Source organism: Strongylocentrotus purpuratus, unplaced genomic scaffold, assembly GCF_000002235.5.
Source record: "Strongylocentrotus purpuratus isolate Spur 01 unplaced genomic scaffold, Spur_5.0 spur5_scaffold_21, whole genome shotgun sequence".
NCBI classification, from domain to species: domain Eukaryota; kingdom Metazoa; phylum Echinodermata; class Echinoidea; order Camarodonta; family Strongylocentrotidae; genus Strongylocentrotus; species Strongylocentrotus purpuratus.
In genome coordinates this window covers 42,674,391-42,699,999 of record NW_022145607.1, presented here as the reverse complement: position 1 = coordinate 42,699,999, position 25,609 = coordinate 42,674,391, and the positions used below count along the sequence as shown (strand labels likewise).

General features: G+C 36.5%; 1 protein-coding gene across 1 annotated transcript; it reads right to left on the bottom strand.

Annotated features, from left to right (window-relative positions):
* Positions 1-911: 911 nt before the first annotated feature.
* LOC105437771 (alpha-2,8-sialyltransferase 8B-like) lies at positions 912-24,735 on the bottom strand. Its single transcript, XM_030994868.1, has 4 exons — positions 24,312-24,735; positions 5,414-5,489; positions 2,122-2,727; positions 912-1,199 (listed from the first exon to the last, which is right to left on the bottom strand). Exons 1-4 carry the CDS (start codon positions 24,460-24,462, stop codon positions 947-949), a joined length of 1,086 nt encoding a protein of 361 aa, XP_030850728.1. The 5' UTR covers positions 24,463-24,735; the 3' UTR covers positions 912-946.
* Positions 24,736-25,609: the final 874 nt, after the last annotated feature.

Sequence of the window (25,609 nt, the reverse complement as noted above, 5' to 3'; positions counted from 1 at the left end):
TTAGTTATCAGCCAATAGTCAAGACATTAAAATATATTTGGTGACAATTGACGCCAAGGGTATTGCTGCCTAAATGAAAACATGATACCCCCCCCCCCCCCAACCTTCAGATAGATAAAAACGCTTGATCAATTTCCCGAACCACTCGAACTATGTTTAAGCATACGGCATAGTCGGACATACCATATACCTTAAATATACTTTCATAGTATATTTAAGGTTATAAATAGGTTGAGTGGTTCAGGAAATTGCTCAAGTGTTTTAATCTATCAGCCAACATCAAATTCTGTAGAACTTTACAGGAATTATGAATATGTAATGTATGTCCTATCCGGGTTAAAACGTGCTCTGGAATTTCGATTGTACGATCCTTGATTGTGCGACAGTTGCTCCTCGTTAATTTCCTACACTAACTTTATAACCCTAGACCAAACACTATAACTTACCCTAACCCTAAAGTGAAATGAATCAACAACAGTACATTACGACAACTAGATACGTACTCCAGATATACATTTGTTCAATCCTTAAACTTTACGTTGTGAAAACTTCTATCTGATCAGAGTTTTAACTTTTAACGATCAGAATAGACCAGTTCACGGTTAGCACATTACTGCAATGACCCCAAATATCCACAGATCTTCAAAACATGAAGAGGTCCCACTTTGTACATTCTGAAATAATCACTCCTACAGCGATGGAGGTGCTATATAAAAGCCATTGTTTCCTCTTTTCAAAGAATACTTCTACCTGTGTATCATGGAGTGCACTGAATGTGCATGAATAAATAATGATTACATAACTTTCATGAGCACGTATCCAGTATTTCGTCTCCGTGTGTTTCAAAATTTGTTCTGCAATGACCTTTATCTGCTCATGCTCAGACTGCAACCGTGAACTGGCTTATTGTAATTTGAAGAAGAAATATAAAAAAAAAACCTAGCAATCATCTACATTCGTTGACAAGATTAATTGCTCCGGTTCGGTTTAACTCGAGGAAGATTCGATATTCGTTTGGCATGTGGTGTTGATTCGAAGTGTAATTCATCGTGCCCTCTTCGTAGTAGTGATGCCGTAGAGTTCGGTTTCTCGAATCTTGAGAGAAAGGGTAGAACCCGAACATGGTTATCTGCTGGCAGAATTGCGTAGCAGCCGTCAAGATTGCCATACCGGATGAGGGGAATCCGACATTCCATGCCCTGGATGGATGGAAAGGACGGAGAAGAGATTCATTTCAGGGGGTGTTTCACAAAGATCCGAAAGTGAACTTATCTCTCAGTTGGAGTTAACAATTATGAAAAGCCGTTAGCATTCTATGAAATTATTTTGTGAAAGTTATTTAAAAGGCATAAAATGTTTATTCATACCATTCATATTTTTTGTTATCAAGGAGATGTCATGTTCTTGATATGGAATTTATAAAAAGTCTAAAACTGTTACAGTTGAATTTCGCTTTTGAATATATTTATTTCAAGGCTACAAATGGCCTTCCATATTTTTTAAGTCCAACTTAGAGTTAAGTTTGTGAAACACCCCAGTAGAATTTATCAGTTGGTGATCACACGAAATTAGTGCATCTAAAGAAAGCGTGTGAGGGGATGTCTACACGCACCATTTGGGTATAAAGTGCTTATCACTCTATAAGATCAAATTGAATACATACATTTTTACATGTCAAAAATGTAAAAGTTTTCCCGCTGTACCCATTGGTCGTACAATAAATGTTGTTTGTTCGCCTACTCCTTTAATTAAGTTAAAGATAACAGGGTTGGACCGAGCAATAGTCAGCATAATCATTTCTACTGTTTATACATCCTTGATTATTAAATGAGCTTGTAACATAGGCGTGTAAAATGAGTTGAGGGTGGATTTTTTGTCTTCAAAGACCAAACCTCTCACTGAGTTTCTACCTTGGGTTATGTCTCGTTTCCACTGTTTCTACATTCTTGATTACTAATTGAGCTGGTACACAATAGTTAGTATTATTTTATATAACGCTATATAAACTTTGCCAATAAAAATTCTCACATTGAGTTAAATCTATTATGTTTCATTGTGTGCACATAACTACGCGGTGACAGAGTTTATATGTTTATCGTTTGAACAACGTGTACACCTTACTTGTGAGAAGGCGACATAAGGCTGGTAGTGCTATAAGCAAAATTGATGTCTATGTTGTATTTTGGTTTGAGTATTCCTAGCATCCTCTTTGTAGCGTCGAAAATTCGGCCTATAGATTTGAAATACCACAAAGTGGTTCCATTGAATCGCTTCATTCTCCGCAAGAGGGAATCACAATTGGTAGGGGCTCGGAGGGGCGGATATTTCCTTTCGCGCTTCTGCAGACAGTCTTCGTCTTCACTTTTGCACTTCCATTCAGGAGGATAGCTGGAGTTCGTGCAAGATATAAGCCTCCCAATTTGCTCGGCGTTGAGGGTAACTAAATTGACCTTCGACCCAACGTCACGCTTGAATTCACCTCCGGAAGGAGCGAGGTTCATTCGGATGACGAATTCGAACTTGTCAATGACGTCACCACATCCACTTTCCAATAGAATGCCTGCGTTACCGATCAGCGCGCATTGATTATGTCCTGAGATGGTCTCTGATTGGTGGAGAGCTGTCAGCCTCGCTTGGTTGCTTGAATAGATAATCTTTTCCCTCGGCACGTCTGGATGAATGATTTGTACGGCTTGCCATGGGCTTATATAAGCAGAAACCCTCCGCCTGTCAAGGGGAAGAAATAAAGGGAGCTTGACATACAAAGGTATTGAATAAATTTTATACAAAAAAAATCAATCCAGGCCAATAAAACTGATTTCGGTAAAAATTTGATATGATTATCAAAGAAACTTACAGTGTTTAGATCCTGATTTATCTTAATTATCATACCGAATCATTCAGCTGAATTCTGTAGTTCCTTGTTTTACAATCTTAATTTCGACTATGCATGCCTTGGAAATGATTGCGCAATGCTTTGATCATGATCATGTTGATCATACGAATAAACTCATATGTAAATCAATTTATGTACACCAATGACATGTAATGTGGGCACCAAGCCACCAATCCAAGGAATGTCTATACTTTTCAAAGCAAATACAATATTGTATACTTCATTCTTGGAAAAAAAGGGGCTTGTGGACAAATGTCCATATTTTTTCATTCTTCTTTGTGGAAAATAATGTCTGTTAGAATATTTCTTAAATTCCTCGTCTCGAGATTTTTCATAAGATAAATAGTACACATGCCAATTAAAGATATTTAGGCCTATTTTTGTTCTTCATATATCTTATTTAATTTTAAGGAGGTATACATGAATTAAGAAAGAAGTGTCTGTCTTAACCTTATTTTATCAGAGGTGAAAAGAGGTACTTCTAAGAACGGAAAAGTGCTCTTAGTACAAAGTAAAAGGAGCATTTTTCGAAGTAAAAGGGGTACCTTTCTTATTTTGATTGGTGTGTGTATCAGAGGTGAAAAGTGGCACTCATCTGAGATAACAAGAGGCACTGCTCAGAAAGGCAAAATGTACTAATTACAAAGGAAAAGGGGCACCTGTTAGAACTGCATAGGGGCAATTGTCAGAGGTGAAAAAAGATTATGAGAGAGGGGAGGGGGCACTAATAAATTACATGATGGTAATGGGCACTTATCAGAAGAAATGTGGGCAATCGTTAAAAAGGGAAAGAGGCACATTTAAAAGTATTAACGACACTTAATTATCTGAGATAAAAATGGACATTTAAAAGGTGGCAAAAGGGGCATTTACTACAAAGGAAAAATGGCACTTGTCAAAGTAAAATGGAGGTCCATCAGATTAGAATAGGGTTAAAAGGTGCAAAAATCATGAGAAAGGGGAAGGGGACTTATCAGACAGAAAAGGCACCATCCTACGTAAAAGGGGGCACCTTTTGGGGGTAAATGAAAAGGTGGGGGCACTGTATCCCTCCTGCCCCACCCCTGCTCCCAGGGAGTGACGCTTCTGTGTCAAAGCGTCATGAAAATTCGACATTCGTTCGATAAAAGGTCTTGTCTTTGCGACGAATATTATTTTAAAATAGATTGCACAAAGACGAACTCGATACATACATTCTGCAGATGGTCATGTGAGACAAAATTGAATGAATTCTGACAAAATTGAATGGAAAGGTGTTGACATTCTTTGACCATTGACCAACGTGAATGACAAATCGCTAAATTTACTTTGACCTTTGCACGTTGACATATTCTCAGGACGAAATTTTCACATTGATGAATTTGAATGAATAATAGGGACTTTTCGTTTTACACGACGAGAGCGTGGACTGCCGCGGGTGCCATTGTGTTAAGGCACTGGGCCGTGCCCGGCAGTGCCTTAAAAGGACACGTGGCGGTCCACGTTCTCGTCGTGTAAAACGAAAAATCCCTAATGTATTAAAATGGACGGGAAATCCTATACACATCATTTCCCATACAAACATACGAAACTGGCTGTCCATTTGAGAATTCGACGGAATGAATTTTAATGAAGAAAGTGCAAACTCCTTTGCCCGTAACTCTCAATTAAATGGACATGATAATGGATCAAAGAAGCTTCGAAATTGACCGGAAGACCCTACATATAAAACTTTATTTGACAGGTGTACAGACAGTCGGTTTTTCTTTTATGAAACTTTATGTCAAATTTCAAGACGATAAATCGTATGAAATGCAGGACACGGGGGCATATGTAGTTGATCATTCTATTTGGAGTATTGATTTTTTCCCCCATAAACCATTTTAGTCCTAGCATGAAACTGATATATATTGTACAAATATAAAGTCTCTTAATTGGTGGCTTAGTATGTACTACTGATCATTCATACAATCAACACGAGTCTCTTAATTGGTGGCTTAGTATGTACTACTGATCATTCATACAATCAACACGAGTCTCTTAATTGGTGGCTTAGTATGTACTACTGATCATTCTTACTATCAACTTGATCAAACCTGTTACAATCATAGCATAGTCAAAATGAAAGATTTGAAACAAAGAGATTTACATAATTTGATTAAATGATTCTGATGGTGATATAAATATGAATATTAAAAGGCCTACACTGTTAGTTTTTTAAATACACGTACAGAAACAAGTTTCAGGAAAAAATGAAAAGACACACACAAAAAAACGAACCTCCCCAATGATGAATTTGAATGACATTTTTTGACAAAATCGATTTCAATATGACGACATTTATTAACAATAGTCAGTTGGCAGCCGTGGATGACGAAGCTGTTTTGAGTTTTACGAAACTAATTGCAAAATGATAAAATCGATTGAATAAAGTTTGAAAATGGCAAGGACGAAATTGACTATGCCATGTAAAATATTAGGAAGGTTAAGCATGAAATCGTATGTTAGAAAGGTGTTAAAATGGACGGAAAAACTTACTGGATTTCCTGAACAGCACTCTCGTTGAATTTGTCGCCGTAACCAAAGATTTTCGTCAAGGGTTTTGGAAGATATACTTATGTAAAAGGAGATATAACAAAAAACGAGAAAATTTGTTGATTGATTGATTGATTTTTATTTGCCAAGCTTCCAACATACAACAATATACAAGAATAATAGATCAAAATTAAGTCAGCTTGAACAGGATAACCCACGAAAGCTCGAGAGATTATTTCTAATGGGGTTCTCTACAGACATGTACAACATTAATACGTTAATAGTAATATTTACAGACAGATAAGAAAAAAATTATTAAAGATAATAATAATTACAACGTTAGCTGATGATACAAATGATGATAAGTACAAGAGAAAAAGAAAAAGGATAAAAAGAAAAATAGGAGGAGGAAAATAATGATGAATTTCTAGAATTTCTATAACGTACATAAACATAAGTATATACAAAATGAAAAAGTATGAACCGGCAGAAAAATACAAATTTCAATCGTATAACATTCACTTCTCTTCTCTGACTGTCAAGCATTAGGTATTCCTTTAATTTACTCTTAATATGAGCATAGTTTTCCTTTTCCTTAATACCATTGGGAAGGGAATTCCAATGTTTTATGTCATTGTAATAACGAATTTACAATACTACCTACTTTTTCTGGTAAGTTAAAGTTGAATCGGCTATTTTTTGTAGTATAATCATGTAAGTCAGTAACAAGATGGAAGTTGGATCGAATACAATGATTCGACCTGTATGATATATTGTATGCACGTGATGCAATACGAGTTGTTTTGATCTTTGGTTGACTTCAAGAAAACCAGCTTTAGAAAGTTCGCTGTAGCCAACATAGTGCAGCGGCTTAGCAAGAAAATTGTGCACTTTTTGATAAAAGCATGAAACTTCTAGCATAGTTTGCTTTCACCATAAGATTTATTTTCAGGTGTGGAGGGAAGTCAGATTTGACCTCTGATGACCCTGAGAGGTCAAATCCAAAATGGCCGCCAGGCCGCATGGTCTAATGTACAAACATGCTTAACTTTTGAACCAAATAGTCCAGAGAAACGTTTAAGGTGTCATTTCCAACTAAGTTGGGGATGCCAATTCATTTGGTAATACTTTTGAGATCGCCTGAACTCAGGGTTTTGCATTTAGGTCAAGGTCAAGGTCAAAATTGACTAAAAATAGCAAGTTTTGAATGGTTACAAATGGTTAAATCTCGTTTATTTGTCATTTGTTCTCAAATTTCTTTAGGAATGGTTCCCCTGAATAGTCCTCCACCTTAATCCTTTTCAGGTAGTCTATTTCAGTTTGATTTGACCTCTGATGACCCTGAGAGGTCAAATCCAAAATGGCCGCCAGTCCGCAAGGGCTAATGTATAAACGCAGTAACTTTTGAACCAAATAATCCAGAAAGACATTTAAGGTGTCATTTCCAACTAAATTGGGGATGCCAGTTCATCTGGTAGTACATTTGAGATCGCCAGAACTCAGGGTGTGGCATTTATGTCAAGGTCGAGGTCAAAATTGACTAAAAATAGCAAGTTTTGAATGGTTACAGAAGGTTAAATCCCCATTATTTGTCATTTGTTCTCCCTAGCTATGTTCTCAAATTTATTAAGGAATGGTTCCCCTGCAGAGTTCTCCACCTTAATCCTTTTCAACAGTTTGATGTGACCTCTGATGACCCTAAGAGGTCAAATCCAAAATAGCCGCCAGTCCGCATGGTCTAATGTACAAACGTGGTAACTTTTGAACCAAAAAGTGTAGAAAAACGTTTGAGGTGTCATTTCCAACTAACTTGGGGATGCCAATTCATTACGTAATACATTGAGATCGCCAGAACTCAGGGATTTGCAATAAGGTCAAGTTAAAGGTCATATTAGGCTAAAAAAAGTGCTGTTTTCTTTTGACACTTCAGGTTTCATTATTTTAAAAATTAATAAAAAGACCTGTGTACCACCACTTTGACTATCCAGGGCCAAATTTCATAGAGCGGCTTATCAGCTGGTTCTGTGCTTACGTATTAGTTTCTACTTCAAAGCACTGCTAACCGTAAGCACACGAAAATGCATTAACCTTACGCTGCTTACTGGACGAAAATGAATTTTGTAACAATGCAACTCATTGTGAACGTACAAGGTACAAATTTGTCTGCTACAGTTATAGCACGAAAATTTGCTTACCGGTTAGCAGCTTTATGAAATTGGGCCCAGAAGACAAAAAAAGCTATTCCAAATACGACCTAAAACCTGTTCATAACCACAGCTATAGATATCTACATGAATTTAGCACTGTCCACAACTTATGCATATCCTAATGATGGTAACGATCAAAATCTAACAGTCTCCAGAACAAGATCACAGTTCAGTGCATCCTTTCTTGCAGCGACAGTGGATTATTCATGCCACAATTTTTATGCTTCCGGGAGAGTGGTCCAAAGAGGCTGCCACCCAGTTGTTTCGTTTGTCCAGCCCAAGTCAGATGGCTCTGCATCTCTGGATTCTTGGCCAATATCTGGTTTCAACAGTTGGCCTGGTAGCAAGTGCGCTTGAGGTGCTGCTTGAGTGCTGCCTGGGATGGAGGAAAGTTCTCCAGGTTTCTAGACTTCTGTGCGAAGAGCTGTTTCCTGGCATCATTCACTATCATGCTCTCACTGGTTCGGTCATATTAGCACCACAAATCGCTCTGGCAGTAACATTGATCCTTCACTGACCTCCCTAGGCATGCACAGGAGTTCATTGAAGGAATCATTCACCTCTGGGAAAGACTTCTAAGTTTTTCCTGTGAATGTAGAAACAGTGTGACACCCGGTGAACGCATGAAAGATTGGAAGAGTCATACATTGTGTCAGACTCATGGTGGCAACTATCATGATTTTATGAAAAGCCTTGTACCGTAAGCTTGATCTGAAACCAAAAGCGATCCCCAGCATCAGGAGCTGTCTTGCCGAATGAAGCCACGGCCAGTTCAACCGCATCAGTACCAACACTACGTATGGGTACCCTTTTACACCCATGGGACAAGGCCTGCCAAGTGTGACTCAGCAGGAGAGCAGAGTACTCCACTTCCATCTGTTGCATATTATACAGTTCCTTGCCCTGTGGTAGAGGAAGGTAAACGGCTTCGCATGACATGAAATCAAACAATTCGGTTTTGTTCTCATTGAATCGAAGGAAGTCCTTCCAGCGTTCTGGCAGCAAAATAGAAGGAGCCACCCTTTTCCTGGTGCCCTTTCCCTTTTCCTGCCCTATTGAGGCTTTCAGGCTAGCAGGTAAGTATACACCATAGCCAACGTCGATGCGGATGCTTTTCTCGAGTTGAGCAAAGATGTATGGGGCAAACACTTTCCCTCCATACTCTTGAAATGTTCTTGATGTTCCAGGGTTGAGCATTTGAACCACAGCTTCACCATCAATAATTATTGCTTGGGCCACAGGTGCACTATTGTTTTCGAGCAGATTTGATTCCAGGCAGCGAAGTAGATCTGCTTTAACTCCAAACCGCATTTACCTCCAGTTAACAAAGCTGGCGGGACTGCCTGGTTCTCATGAGAGAAGAAATTGTCCATATCTCCATCCCTTGACTGACACGAGATGTAAATCCTCAAAAAGAGACCACAGTCACTCTTAAGTGCTGCAAGCTGTGCCTTCTGTTTTAACATATATATATATAACCTTCGCCGGCTGCCAACTGAAAAATGGCAACTTGTTCGTATGAAGTGTTTGTGTGACAGCTAGGTGTCGTACACTGCTCTAGCCTTTCTGTCACAAACTTTGTGTACTGCTCACCTAGGGTCTCAATCCTTCTCCCCGTTTCAGCCAATTGGATGTCCATGATATGTCGCTTTTGCCAATGACTAGTATGTCTTGACTTTGTTCTAGAGATGGATTTCCCATCTCTTTCAGTACTGTCAGAAGTTCCCATCCCTCAAGAATGCTGCCTGCACTCCAGGTTGCTAGTCAAGGTGATGATTGTATAGTGTTAGCGGAAACGTTAGTTTGCTTTATGGCATGTTCCTCAAACTCTGTAGTGATTATTTAAATTACTTAAACCAAATAAAACACAAAGTAACTTAAAGAACATCTTACCAGTATTATTGAGCAGTAACGGAAAGGAGCAGTTTCCCTGACTTGAATTGAGGTTTGTACCGTATACTGTCTAGCTGCCCACTGACCATGCTATATGCATATGGTCATTTACAAGACAACTACTGGTTTGGTGCTATAATTAGTGAAATAAACTAACTGACAGGGATTACGATGGAGACTATGCAGGGGAACCACTCCTAAAGAAATGTGAGAACATAGGGGGACAAATAAATGGGAAAACTTTTTGTAAACATTCAAAACTTGCTATTTTTTCAGTCAATTTTGACCTTGACCTTGACTTCATGCAAAGCCCAGAGTTCTGGCGTACCCAAAAGTATTACCAAATGAATTGGTATCCCCAACTTAGTTGGAAATGACACCTTAAACGTTTTTCTGGACTATTTAGTTCAAGAGTTAAGCGTGTTTGGACAATTATTAGACTATGCGGCGGACTGGCAGCCATTTTTTATTTGACCTCTCAGGGTCATCAGAGGTCAAATCTGATTTCGCTCTACATTCTGAAAATGAATCTCATGGTCTGCAGGGGAACCACTCTTAAAGAAATTTGAGAACATAGGAGCGAACAAATGACAAATAAATGGGATTTGTTTCGTTGTAAACATTGAAAACTTGCTATTTTTAGTCAATTTTGACCTTAACCTTGACCTAAATGCCAAACCCCGAAATCTGGCGATCTCAAAAGTATTACCAAATGCATTGGCATCCTCAATTTAGTTGGAAACGACACCTTAAATGTTTTTCTGGACTATTTGGTTCAAAAGTTAAGCGTGTTTGTACATTAGACCATGCGGACTGGCGGCCATTTTGAATTTGACCTCTCAGGGTCATCAGAGGTCAAATCTGACTTCCCTCCACATCTAAAAATGAATCTTATGGTCTAAACTAACTATGCTAGAAGTTTCATGCTTTTATCAAAAAGTGCACAATTCTCGTTATATGGGGAGCTAATCCGCTGTACTAACATGAGTTCTTGGACCAGAACAGTTGATGAATCTCACCATTTTGTTCTGTATAATCTTCAACTTCTTTTGATCTGACTTGTTTATGTTACTATACCATGCAGGGATAACATAGTCAAATAAACATTGAATAAGAGCAAAACAGAGTTCACGTCTTGCTTTTAGATCCATACAACTGTGATATCTGTACACAAATTTCAGACGAGAATCTGCTTTTTTACAACTGATTCTACTAAACATAAAAATGAATTTGCGCTAGCCAACTCATTGCCTAAATACCTCACTGATTCTTTTTTCTTGATTACTTGAATATTGTGTGTCACATTGAATTCAAATGACTTTTTAGAACTACTTTTAGCACAAAACAAAATGGTTTCTGGTTTTCCCAAGTGTAAAGAAAGCTTTTTATCAGTCATCCAATCGACACACGTAGACAGCTGTTCACTGAGCTTTCCTAAATATATTTCGGATCAGGATTTGAATAGAGTAGTACGCTGTCATCTGCGTACAATAGTAGTTTAGTGTCTTTTATACAAATACACATATCATTGATTTAACCATAGAATGGGCCTAAAATGCTTCCCTGTGGAACACCGCATGTTATAGGCATTAGTTTGGAACGAATATCATGAATGGCCACTACTTGGTGTCGATTAGATAAGTAGGGTCTGAACCAATCTAAAGTTGCCTTATTAAAACCCATTAGTTGTAACTTCTTCAATAAGACGCAATGATTAACTGTATCAAAAGCTTTTTGCAGATCAAAGAGCACTATTCCAACAAAGCGACCTTGGGAAGTTTCCGTCCTCAAATAAGCAGTCAAATGAATTAGACATGTTTTAGTCGAAAAGTCATTTCGAAAACCAGATTGAAATTCATAATTATTATCTTTTTCTTTGACGTATTTTTCAATTTGAACACAGACAGATTTTTCTAGAATCTTTGATGCTACGCTTAAAACACGAATAGGTCTATATTTGCTAACATCAGTCTCATCTTTCTTTTTATAAAGTGGAGTCACTTTCGCTATTTTCATATCCTCTGGAAAATTACTCGTCAAGATAAATAGGTTCATTAAGTAACTTAAAGGCTTTTATAAAACCTTCGCACCATCTTTTAGAAATTTAGCTGGAATCATGTCTAACCCAGTACTTTTTGATACATTCAATTTACGTAACTCTTTGAAAACAAATTGTTCACTGATTTGTAATAACTCGAAGCTGTTTTCACGTACACCTTTTCTTTCGTTAAACTCACGAATACAATCATTGTCTGCGCTGAAAAGGTCTTTGAAAGGGGGGGGGGGGGGTTATTTACTAATTTGTTAGCCACATTTGTGAAATGAGAATTGAATTCATTAGCGATGACCATCTTATCATGACACAATTCCCCATCAATTGTAATGACAGATTCTTGTTCTTTACGCTTCTTATTTTTTAAACCTAAGCTTTTTAGATTCTGCTATAGCCTTTTCGAATCCTGCTTGTTTTCTTCTATCTTGTTTTGTAAGTAATCGAGTTTAGCCGATTTCTTAATAATCTGTATCTAATTCATAGAGCGTCTCATCTTTTGCTCTTTTCCTCATTTTTGCATACTATATTTCTTTCTTGAATTAGGGAAAAATATCTTTAGTCACCCAAGTTTCTGATCTTTATCTTTATCTTATTCTTATACGTTTCAGTGGCGCTATCATATTCAAATTTGAGATAAAAACATGTAATTGAAATATTGACCATTCCTCCTTGACATCTGCACACTCAGTTATTCCTGGCCAATCAACAGCAGTATTCAGTAGGCAGAGAGATATTGTGTGTGCACCTATGAAGGTTGCCCCTCTGACTAGCTCTGTAAAAGTGAACATTATTTCAGTTTTCATCGCACTGCACTTCATTTTAGTTTGCACAAGATATTATAGTGGACACCAAGGAACAACTTGAATGATTTTGTGTTCTATTATTATCGTGATTTTCAAGAACTTTGGACGATATATTTTTCTGGCAGTCCCAGTAGGTGAAGTATATACAGCAACCATATTGACTCCACATGCCATCAGTGTCTAGCTACTGCAGTGTATTACTCTTCAGAGTGAATAGAAGGAGTCCTATTCATCCACGAGCAGTCTATATTGTCAAAGACTCAAAACTTGAACCTCACAATGGATTGGATCAGGATAATCTCCATTAATCTACTTATCCTTCTTTTCTGCAATGAATGGAAAAAAAGTAGCTGCAATACCCCTGTGTGCTACACTAGTTCCAAACTACATGGACCCCATACTATGCACAGAACCAAAACTCTAAAGTTTCTTGGTAACCGTGTGTTATACTATAGTAACTCTACATCAACGTTCCAGATATCTCTCACCATTTGCGAAGATGTCAGTCCTAACCCCGGACCCCATTCTGAATGTGAAAAGCAGTACCATAATATTAAAAATGATCCTCAAATAAGACTGACTGACAATTTTACGAGAACCATCGGTGCTGCAAAACTGAATAACCTGGGCCTGAATACCCCCCGGCTGAATAATGACGTTTGGAACAAAATTCATCAGCTGGGCATATCTAGGAAACGTAAAACACATCGAGGAACTAAAGGATGTGGGCGACTAAGGCGAGACAGGCAAGTCTTACCGATTCCAGTTATCATCAAACAAAGAAAAAAGACAACAGAACAAACACGAACCCTCTGCAGGCAAAATCTTTTACCTGTGAAATTGGTTCTTTCATCAGTTGAGAAAGTGGCCAACTTACTCCCCTCAGTATATGTTGTCAACCCGCAATCCCTCAACAACAAATTCGACGAATTCTACGCAGTATCTCATGAACTCCAGCCGGACATCATCTCTGTCAGTGAAACCTGGTTCCAAGGTTCAGATCCTGTACACACCTACCATATTCCAGAGTACCAAGTCTTTTCCAAGGGACGGGAAGGCAGACGTGGGGGAGGGGTTGCGACATACGTAAAATACGCCATGAACCCAAAGTCTTTTGAGATCCCAGTACCACGCGACCTTGAAGTTGTTTGGGTGCAGATTCGACCAAAGCGACTGCCACGAACAGTGTCCTCTATATTCGTAGCAACTGTATATTCACCGCCAAACATGAACAATGACAATACTCTCGTAACCTACCTGACTGAAGCTGCTGACGACATCTTCAGAAATCATCCAGGGGCAGGAGTCATCATCAGTGGTGATATGAACCGTTTGAACTTGTTATCACTTATTATTGCCCACAGCATGAAACAGGTGGTGGACAAGCCTACACGACACAACATCATTCTGGATAAAATTGTTACCAATTTAAAACAGTTTTACCATCCGGTCGAAATGATAGCTCCGATCGGGCAAAGCGACCACAATGGCATCCTCCTGAAACCAAAGATCCTACCGCCCCGCCAGAACAAGACCAAGATGAAGCAGGCTAGACCCATGAGAGAATCTAGCATACGCAGCTTCGGCAACTGGATCACGCACCATGACTGGTCTTCAGTATCAAATGTGCATGATGTCAACGAGAAATGTGACCGTTTCTATAGCGAGTTGAACCCAGCGATTGACAGCCATTTCCCGATTAAGTCGGTTCGACTCCACGAAGATGACAAACCATGGATGACCACCAAAATAAAATGCTTGATTCGCCAACGCCAACAACTGTTTAACTCGAGATCTCCAGATTGGACAAATATCCGAAATCAGATCCAAAGAGAAATTCAAAAGGCCAAAATTGACTTTTATCACAATCGCGTCCATCGATTAAAACAAGAGAATCCAAGTTCATGGTACCGGTATATCAAACTAATGACCTCAAACAAATCCAACGAATTGCTCATAGATGTCCCAGGGGTTGATGAGGATGACCACATCGAAGTTGCCAATGCGATCAACACTCATCTTGTGAAGGTGGCGGAAGATATACCACCTCTGAGCCAGTCAAGTCTCCCTGCATACTTACCACTAAAAGAAACCAGTGCTCCGAAGGTGCATCTTTGGCAGGTCTACCAGGAACTTCGGAAGACCAGAGTTGGCAAGAGCTGCGGGCCTGATGGCATTTCCAGTCGCTTGGTTCGTGAATTCGCACTTGAACTTACGTCTCCAATTTGTGATATAATCAATGCTTCTCTTGACCAAGGAATCGTTCCTCATCAATGGAAAATGTCCACCATAGTTCCATTACCTAAAACAACACCGCCTTCAATTGACAAGCTGAGACCCATTGCACTCACCAGTCATTTCGCGAAACTTGCCGAACTCTTTGTTTGCAAGATGCTGCTCGCTGATATCAGTGGGAACATTGATCCCCATCAGTATGGAAATCGGCCGGGCATGTCAACCTCTCATTACCTAGTAGATCTCCTGGAGTATCTGTATTCACATGCTGACAAGTCGGGATACACATCAACAGTAGTGATGACAGATTTTTCCAAGGCGTTTGACTTGGTTGACCACAATATTGCCATTGAGAAGATCTACACACTGGGTGCCAGACCACAACTGATACCATGGTTGTCCAGCTTCCTCTCGGAGCGGACGCAGCAAGTGAGATACCGTGGCAAACTTTCGGAACCAGTGGTGACAAATGCAGGTGTTCCACAGGGAACACGCTTGGGACCAGTACTTTTCCTTGCCCTAGTAAATGATGCATTAGACGAATCAACAACCTCCAGGTGGAAATACGTTGATGACTTGACGATAGCTGAAAGCCGAAAATCTACAACAAGAAGTAACATATCGCAAGCTGTCCAGGAGTTGGAAATATGGTGTGAATCCACGCGCATGAAGCTAAACCCAGCTAAATGTCAGTTCTTTCAGATATCATTTAGCAGACGACCCCCTAATCCCGAACCCATCACCATTTCAAATCAACCAATCCCAGAGTGCGTCCATGTAAAATTGCTAGGCGTTACCATCCAGAATGACCTGAAATGGAACAAGCATGTCTGCGACGTTGTTTCAAGGTCAAGTAAAAAACTGTACATGCTCAGAACCCTCAAAAAGTTTGGACTTCCCGCAGAAGATTTACTTACCGTGTTCCAGTCGTACATCAGACCCATTACCGAATATTGCGCCCCAGTTTGGCATTCTTCCCTGACCTTAGCGGACTCCAACCAGATAGAAAGTATACAGAAAAGGGCCCTTCGCATCATTCTAGGCAGAGAGTACCAAACGTATGAGAATGCACTAATAACTACAAAACTTACCACTTTGTCGGAAAGACGTGTCAAACTGTGTGTCAAGTTTGCCAAATCACTTGAGAAAAACTTTCCCCAATGGTTGCCCCCTAAGCAATCTGAACTCCGTGCACTACGTTTCAGTGACCAGTACAGGCCTGTGAAATGTAGAACAGAGCGCTATCGGAAAAGTGCTCTCCCATTTCTTGTGAGACTTTTAAACCAGAAATGATCCTTGATTATCACAAACTTGTTTTTACCCTATTTATGAATCTGGCTTAGATTAGATTAATAGTATAATTTACATTCGTACATATTAAATTTCACTAGCTATGACTGTATATTAAACATTTATTATATTTTCAATAGAAACGCCGAACATTTGTTTACACTCATTTAATTTAGTGTTTTTTAAGTTTTAAATAATACCCTTTTTAATCAATTAATTATTTGATACAACCCAAGCATACTTTATTGACCACTTGCCAGTCTACTTCTTATAATTCAGAACTTATAGCTATTTAATCACTTGTGAATTTGTATTGATTTTTCATGTTTGTTCCTTTTGATTATACCTTTACTTTTATATTTAATAGAAAACTCATAACTCCTTTAATTAAACTTAATGAAAAATAATCATTTTTTAATCATTTTTACCATCAGATACCACTCAAGTCACTTTACACAAAGCTTTAAATTTTGATGGAAAGTGGATAATAATATTTATATTTAAATTTTAAATTCCAAAATTGTCTTTGTTTGTAAGCAATATTTTTTATAATGTTAGCATTATACATGTATAGTTACTTTCATTTGCTTTAATATTTATTTTTACAATATTGTGTATGATTCCTTTTAATTTGTATGATGTTTTTAACGTTTTGAATTTTGTAAATTCATTTGTAATTTAGCCTTTGGCTACAATGAGTGAATAAAATACCTTGAATTGAAAAAATGAATTGAATTGAAGATTGAAAGTCTCTTCTGTATATTTTTTCATGGATCTGATATCATTAGTCCTGTGTTGACCCATAGCCAGTCTAATATTTTTTTCCGTGTACAGAAGGTAAAAGAATGGTCGTTAATACCTAGATCAATGACATCACTTTTACTTATTTTGTTTTCTTTGCTACAAACAACATGATCCAGTAGAGAAAAGCGAAAGACTTGTTCTAGATTTTCCTCTAATTCTTCGAAAAAGGATACGGAAGAATTTGGTTTACGATATATAATGCCCACGTACAAACAAGCTTCATTTCTGGGCTTTAATTCAATCCACAGTAATTCTAAGCCTTCACATTCTAAATCTTGCCTCCTTATGTAGGGTACACTATTTATAATGTAACAACAAACACCTGCTCCTAAATAGTCTCTGTCTTTTCTCTCCAGGTTATAACCTTCTATACAACATGTATTACTACCAATAGTCTCGTTTCAGATAAGGATTTCAAATCGTAATGATAGCGTTTTACAAAACAGTTAATGTCAGCCGTTTTATTACGAAGGCTTCTTACATTTAAATGAGCAACTTTAAGCCCCTTTTCACTGGGAAATGTAAAATCAGCATGGTTCAACTCACCCACATCTTGATTTGACATGTTAACATTACTACCAGACAAATCTTCGTTTGTCTCTTGTTCGTAGTCTGTATCATATAGAAAAGGTAATTGGGAAAATAAACATCTTGTACACTGCCAATTGACAAATTTCTCGCTAGGATCATTACAATTAGCACGTCGAACATTTGCACATTTAATATGAACCCATTTTGAACAATTAGTACACAACACTGCTTTCTGATTTCTCTTTACAGGTTTTTCACATAATAGAACAGGGATTGCATGTATTATTTAACCGGACTTCGTCCAAGTCACGAGATATAGCAGGAATATCATCTATGTCTTCTAGTTGTGGTATTAATGTTTCCGGTTCACAATGATCATGGAACGGTAGTTCTTGAAATATACATTTATTACAAGTCCAATCAATGTCTCGCTCATAGTCAGATATTGGGACTCCACATTTAATAATACGACAAATTTATATAGCGCTTGTGACAAAACCATTGGCCCGAATTCACAAAGGAGGTTTGTCGACCAACCTCGGTTTGTAGACAAACCTCCTTTTGTTTCGACAAACCTCCTTTTGTTTTTTTTACAAACCAAGGTTTGTAACAACGTGTCGAAATGCGTCGTATATGACGCACATAAACCTCGGTTTGTTGACAAACCTCCTTTGTGAATTCGGGCCATTATGTTGGACGGTGTTGAACTTTATACCAATTAAAGTGTGCTCGGACTTTTGATTGTTTCTTTAACAGCCTCCTTTATTGAACAAGTTTTCTTGAATATGAGGTTCATATAGCATAATGATATTTACGAATGGAAATGAACAAACTTATTAACCTAATTAAATACACTACGTACATGTTCTGTAATATTACCATGACTTATTCACATAATTGCAATTTAATCAATACTTTCCAAATTGACATTACTGTTGAACTACAGAACTAGGTTAATGATATATGTTTATTTAGCAAACGAGTATTATTTTTTAACTGTTCTGTTTAAACATTATGCTTTTTGATTTCAATATGTTCATGTTTATTCAGGGCTCCATGGAAGACCAGTACTTATTGGTGAATGGGCTACCCTGTCAAAGATAAGAAACCGGTCTAAAAGATAAGTATACAATCCTATTATTTTCTATATACAGTGCGACCCCCCCCTCCCCCCAACAAAAAAAAAAAAAAAAAAAAAAAAAAAAAAAAAAACGAAACCGAGAATTATCGATATTTTATCATAACTTAATCACAATTATAATTAATAAATGACACATATTTGTAAAGCTTAGATCCTCCTCTATATCTACTGTACCTACTATATTTATTTTCTAAATAAATTATAACTAATGCTATAGAAAATAGGCAATAAGCAGATCATAATGAGTAAGAAGTCACAACTCAAAGAGTCAGGATTTATGATTGTGGAAGATCTCACAAAAAGGAACTTTCAATTACTAATGGATACTCGCAGATCAAAGCAAGTAGAGACTGCATGGACAATAGATGGAAAAGTGTTTGCAGCAGTCAAGACAACAGGAAGTAAACCAATGAAGAAGTTGATAAGCTCACTTGATCAACTGAACTCTCTCTGAATTTTGCACAGTCGACTTTAAACAAAATCAATCCAAGATTAAGTACCTTGGATATTAATTTACTGCATGCACCATGATGTGAAGATGCTTTTCCTGGTATTCCACATGCATCTTTCCTTGGAACTTTTTGAACTTTTTGAAACTTTTAATATACATACAAACTATTAACAGTTATTGTGTGTTTTGTGTGTTTTGTGTGTTTTGTGTGTGACTGTGTGTGATTGCCACTGCTCGTGTGTGATTTTGATATTGTTGTTATACTTTTCTTTTGTCTTTTTTCTTACATTGTGAAATAGTTAATTATTGCAAGCTATGTAAAGCTCACTTCAACTCATGTTTTCATAAATCTACACATGCATCTTTCTGTACCCAGTGTAATGCTGAGATATTCCCATTGAACAACTGTATATCAGACAATAAATTTCTCTGGAATCTATATAGTTACTTTGAACTGAATCAAAATATAGATATTGAAAGACTACAATGTCTATCAGTAAACCCTTTTGAAATGAACAATGATCTCGCTAATTCTGACAATATCTTAGTTGATACTACCTTTCAATCTGAATCTGATGACTATTTTCCAGAACGTAACTGTAAATACTTGTTCTCAGATGACTTTAAATCAAAGTTTCAGAACTCAAACAAAAGTTTTTCAATTTTAAATATAAATGCTCGAAGCCTCCCGAGAAATTTTGATGAGTTACAGTTGTTATTGAAAAGTTTGAATCATGCATTTACAGCTATAGGAATATCTGAAACCTGGTTCAGAGAAAATACTGTTGCTAATATGTTTGCATTGGATGGTTATTCGCTTGTCAATACTGACAGATCTGGAAAATATGGTGGTGGTGTTGCCATTTATATTAATAATTCTTTTGAATTTGCAATTCGATCAGAACTTTGCAAAAGTACATCATACTGCGAAACTGTATTTATTGAATTACCACAAGAAAAAAAGAAAGCGATTGTTATAGGCTGTGTGTATCGGTCCCCCAACACTGATAATACTGAATTTACTGAGACAATTGACTATTATTTGCACAAGTTGTGTAATGAAAATAAAGAAATTTACTTACTTGGGGACTTTAATATAAATCTCCTAAATTATTCTAGTGATACCAAAACGTATGATTTCTTAAATACAATGTATTCACACTACATGTTTCCTCTGATCACAAAACCATCACGTATTACCCCAAATACAGCTACATTTATCGATAATATTTTTACTAATTGCTTACACAGCGACTTACAGAGTGGTCTAATTTATTCTGATATATCAGACCACTTCCCAGTATGATGTGTGAACAATTAACAGATTATTGAATATGCAAGTGTCAACACCACCCCCAATGGTAGAATTATTGATAATAATCAACTTTTACAATTTAAATACAAACTCTTGAATGTTGATTGGACTCCAGTTCAAAATACTATAGATGCAAACAAATCATATGACTTATTTATTAATATATTATCCAATTTGTATAATGAATGTTTCCCTATTGTTCAGAGGCGTAACTCTAAATTGAAGTGTAAAAGACCATGGATTACAACTGGTATATTAAAATCAATTCAAGTCAAACAGAAATTATATCATAAATACTTGAAAAAATCTGTAAGTAAGAGAAAATATGTTAAATATAAAAACTCACTTACTGCTACTATAAGATCTTCTAAAAAGAAATATTTTTATAATATGTTTCATAAGATAAAAGGTGACATGAAAAAAACTTGGAGTAATATCAATGGACTTTTAGGGAAAAGGCGTCAAAATATTCCTGCGAAAATGTATCATGAAATTGTTCATCTGTCCTCACCTCATGTTATCTCAAATTCCTTTAAACATTATTTTGTAAATATTGCTGAAAAACATTCTCAGGATATACCTACCTCTCCTCATTTATTTCATGACTTCATGCCTGTTGATAAGAGCTACTCTTCTCTATTCCTAAAACCTACATCTGTATATGAAATTCTAAAAAAAACTGTTTCTTCTATGAAATCATCTAAAGCAAGTGGGTCTGATGATATGGCCCCAAAGTGCTTAAGGACTCTATTCATTTACTTGTTGATTAGCTTTGTATAATATTTAATAAATCTCTATCACAAGGGATTATACCTGACAGACTCAAAGTTTCCAAGATTATACCTGTGTACAAAAAGAAAAACCCTCAAAATTTGGAAAACTACAGACCTATATCATTGTTACCATTTTTTCCAAACTTCTAGAAAAGGTTGTTCATAAAAGATTGTATTCCCACCTTCAAATTAATGACATTCTCATACCTGAACAATTTGGTTTCCGTGAAAATTTTTCAACTTCTATGGGTCTATTAAATATTGCAAATTTTATATCACAACAAATTGACGAAGGCAATTACTGTATTGGATTATTTATGGATCTGTCAAAAGCCTTTGACACCATTGACCACAACATACTCATACGTAAACTAAATGCATATGGTGTTAGAGGGCTAGCTTTAGATTGGTTTAAAAATTATTTGAGTAATAGGTATCAGTATGTTGTGGTCAATGGTGTCCAATCTCAACGTAAATATACTCAATATGGAATTCCGCAAGGCTCTGTACTCGGGTCCCTCTTGTTCCTTGTTTAAATAAATGATATAACACAATCTTCCAATTTTTTTCGCTATTCATTATTTGCTGATGACACGTGCATCTTAACTTCTCACAAGAATATCTATGATTTAATGTCCATTACTATTAAAGAAGTTAATCATTTATATGATTGGTTCTGTTGCAACAAACTCTCATTGAATTTTGACAAAACAAAGTTTATGATTTTCAGAACGAGGAGCAGGAGGGTCCCGAATGATCTTAATAATTTTACTATTGGTGGTCATGATATATCACGTGTGGATAATGTTCAATTTTTAGGTATTACAGTCAACGAATTTCTCTCATGGAAACCGCATATTAGTAGTATCTGTACTAAAGTATCAAGATGTATAGGAATCATATCAAGGCTCAAATTTATATTACCACAAAACATACTCGTCACTTTATATTATAGTTTAATCTTGCCTCACCTAACATACTGTAATTCTGTATGGGGTCATACTTTCAAAAGCCATCTTTCTAGATTTATAATACTTCAGAAAAAAGCAATTAGACTTATTACATCATCCCCATATTACTGTCCGAGTATGCCATTATTTAAGAAAAGGAATATTTTACCAATCTCTGAATTAATTTCTATGAACTCTCTTATTCTTATGTATAAATACCAGTCTGGATTTTTACCAAAAATATTTGAAAATATGTTCACCCTTAATTCGTCTGTACATAATTAAAACACTCGTCAATGTAAACTATTTCATCAACCTAAGATTTCCACCTCCATGGCCTCAAACTCATTCCGTGTAAAATATATTAAATTGTGGAACAGCCTTGATCACAGTATTCAACAAAGCTCAACTCTGTCAAAATTCAATTTTTTTTATAAAAAGACTGTATCTCACCAATATTAATACGTGCTAAGTAGATATATAAAATGTATTAATTAATTCTAATTTTCTTCTCCTATTTCATGAGCTCTCTCCACTCCTACAACTTCTCTTTCTCTTTTCTTTTCACCATGCCTACTCATTCTAATTCTGACTCCCCCTCCCCTCTCTTTCTCTCTCTCTCTTTCTCTTTCTCTTTCTCCTTCTCTATGTATTCCTTCCCTATGATATTTTACTCTATCTCATCTATCTTATTGTGTGTGTATGCTAATGTGTGCATGCTAGGGTATTTGTATGTCTGTGTGTGGACGTGTACCTGTATCTGTCTTTTTATAGTAGCTGTTAAGATGATCACAATTTCCTAATTTATATTCAATTTGCTGTTTTATAATTTTCTCAAATGTTTAGATATTTCTGTAACAAAGTTATAAATTTTATATTGTATACCGGGGCCCTGTATACAAGCAACCTGCTTATTAAGGGTATCCCTCCATGTTTATGTTTATATTGTTATTTTAATACAATGTGTCAATACTATGTTATATTTATTCTTTGTTTAAAGAAGGAAAATAAATTGAAAAATTGAAATTGAGGTACATGGAATGCAATATATAATCGTTTCGCCTAAAATAAATGAAGTAATGGTACCTATACATCAATATATATGTGACCTACTGTAAAATTAAACCCAAAACATAACATTGTAAATGTTTTGCCTTGAGGAGGGGTCATTGTCGTTCAATACATTAGGTCGAATACACATACAGTGCGACCTAGAAAAAACGAAACCGAGAATTATCGATGTTTTATAATAACTTAATCACAATTATAATTAATTAATGACACATATTTGTAAGAGGAGGATCTAAGCTTTGCAAATATGTAATATGCAAAACATTTACAATGTTATGTTTTGGGTTTATTTTTACAGTAGGTCACATATACATTTATTTATAGGTACCATTACTTCATTTATTTTAGGCGAAACGATTACACAGTGCGATAAGCCATGCACAAAGAAAACGAAAGACCTGATGCATGGCTGATCTTCAACGAAATGGAGTTAAGTCTTTTGTCAACTCTGTTAGTTGCTACGGCAGGCAGCCAGTGAAAACGAACTCATTTTCAATGCAAGCATTACTTTAAACAAACAGAACGTTGTTATTCCTGGCTCATTTTACCTTATTGAGGTGTTATATGAAAGAAAAGAAATTGAACTTTCTAGAAATATGATTTCCTCCTTGAAATTCAGATACCGTCCGCCAAATGACTTTTTGGTTTCCTCTCTTAAAATTGCTTTTAATCACTTATGCGTGAGATATGAATCATATGTTTTGCATCAAATGAAAGACGAGGATCTGAGCTTTCTAAATACGTGTCATTTATTAATTATAATTGTGATTAAGTTATGATAAAACATCGATAACTCTCGGTTTCGTTTTTTCTGGGACGCACTGTATATTGCATTCCATGTACCTCATTTGCCTATTTTCTTTAGCATTAGTTATAATTTATTTAGAAATAGATATAGTAGGTTTTATATATCTAATCTTCGGATGTATTATGGTACAGTGTATTATTTACTTTGTGCACCATGTGTCATGTTATTACTGTATAAAATTCTCCTTCTGGTATGCTACACTGCAATTGATTTATATGATTTATATGATTTATATGTTTACAAACAGAATATTGATTTGTTAATAAATTGCATTGTAAATTGATTTATATGTTTTTACAAAGATTATTGACGTACATCATGAAGTTCAATAAATACAATACAATGCATGTAAACAAATAAATTTTCCATTTTGGAAGCGTTGTATGGAATTTCTTGCCCAACTCGTCAAGAAAAATCCCGTTTTTAAATTCATTTAATGGCCCTTTTATTCTTTGTATTGTAAATTAATTCATTTGATGTACGGTGTATCTTACCTCGAAATGATTTTTAAACATGGTTGTATGTTTTTAAACTGAAAAACGAATAAAGAATGAACTTGAACTTGAATATACTGACCCCTTTGGTATACAACGAATTTATCTTCTACACCGTAAATGCAAACCGCCGTCATCAAGAAAATTGAAAAAATGATTAGTACGAGATACACTTTGGAAAACTGAAGTCTCCTTGCGTTTGCAGGCGGTTGACTCAATTTTTCAGACGTCATGGTTATTTCAGTTGCATGTTAAATCCGTCGTCCATTTTCAGAAATGTCCAAACAATTATGATGCAAAACTGATCCAATTAAACATTTGGCACTTCGCTCTTCACCGCCTGTTAGTATGAAAGATTATATCTCAACATGGCAGCCACGAAAGCCCCTCCCTCTATTATGACGGTTTGTGACATGTTTGCTCACAACATTGAAATACAGGTGGAAATTATTAATAAAGATATTAATGCGCGGGGATATGGTAATTTCGGCCAGAGGTCATAATATGCAAATTAGCGAATGAGAGCATGCGCAATCAGGGGCGTAGACAACGGAGGGGATGAGGGGGATGCATCCCCCCACCTCACAAGGTGGGGGGATGGCATGTACAATCATCCCCCCAGGTTTTGGGGAATGATATTTGCTTACTTAATAAGTCATAATGATGATAATAATAGTAATAATAATAATGATAACTATTATAATATTAATAATAATAATAATTATGATGATGATAATAATAATCCTCATCATTATATGTAATTGTGTTTATTGTTATTAGCCGCATTCACACGGTGAAAGCCAATTCAGACGGTAAAAAAAGAAAATCTTACAAGTATTTTGTGGTTATCTTGTGGTTTGGAAACCACAAGATAACCACAAGATAAAACAGGCGCGGATCTACGGGGGGGGGGGGGGGGTTAGGGGGTTTAACCCCCCCCCCCTTGGGCGGCCCAAAATACAAAAAAAAAAATAAAGGAAAAAAAAAAGAAAAGAAAAAGAAAAAAAGAAAGAAAAAAGAACGCACGCTGGAGAGAAACCCTTTCAAGTGCAAATATTGTGAGAAGATATTCAACTCATCTGGTAACTTAACCAAACACATGATAACTCTGGATATAACTGTGTATTTAACTGTTACTTGATTTAAAAAGACGTTATCATGCACTGCTTGTTATGGTCTCCATTGTGTTAATAGATGCCAGGAAAACATCACTTACGGGGTTCAAATAAACACCCAAAAAAAAAAATCGGCTCGCCGCTTCGCGGCTCCGCATCGTCATTATTGGTCACCCCCGGCCCCCCCTTAGCAAAAAGCTAGATCCGCCCCTGAGTCATCCCCCCCAGGTGTACGAACCTGTCTACGCCACTGTGCGCAATGCAT

Excerpts from the sequence above, each read along its gene's own strand:
- LOC105437771 (XM_030994868.1), bottom strand. The coding sequence starts at position 24,462 with ATGACGTCTGAAAAATTGAGTCAACCGCCTGCAAACGCAAGGAGACTT. Across the intron at positions 5,490-24,311 it reads ATTCGTTGTATACCAAAGGG|TATATCTTCCAAAACCCTTG; the intron begins GTCAGTATATTC and ends CTTTTACATAAG. Across the intron at positions 1,200-2,121 it reads CTTATGTCGCCTTCTCACAA|GGCATGGAATGTCGGATTCC; the intron begins GTAAGGTGTACA and ends CCATCCATCCAG.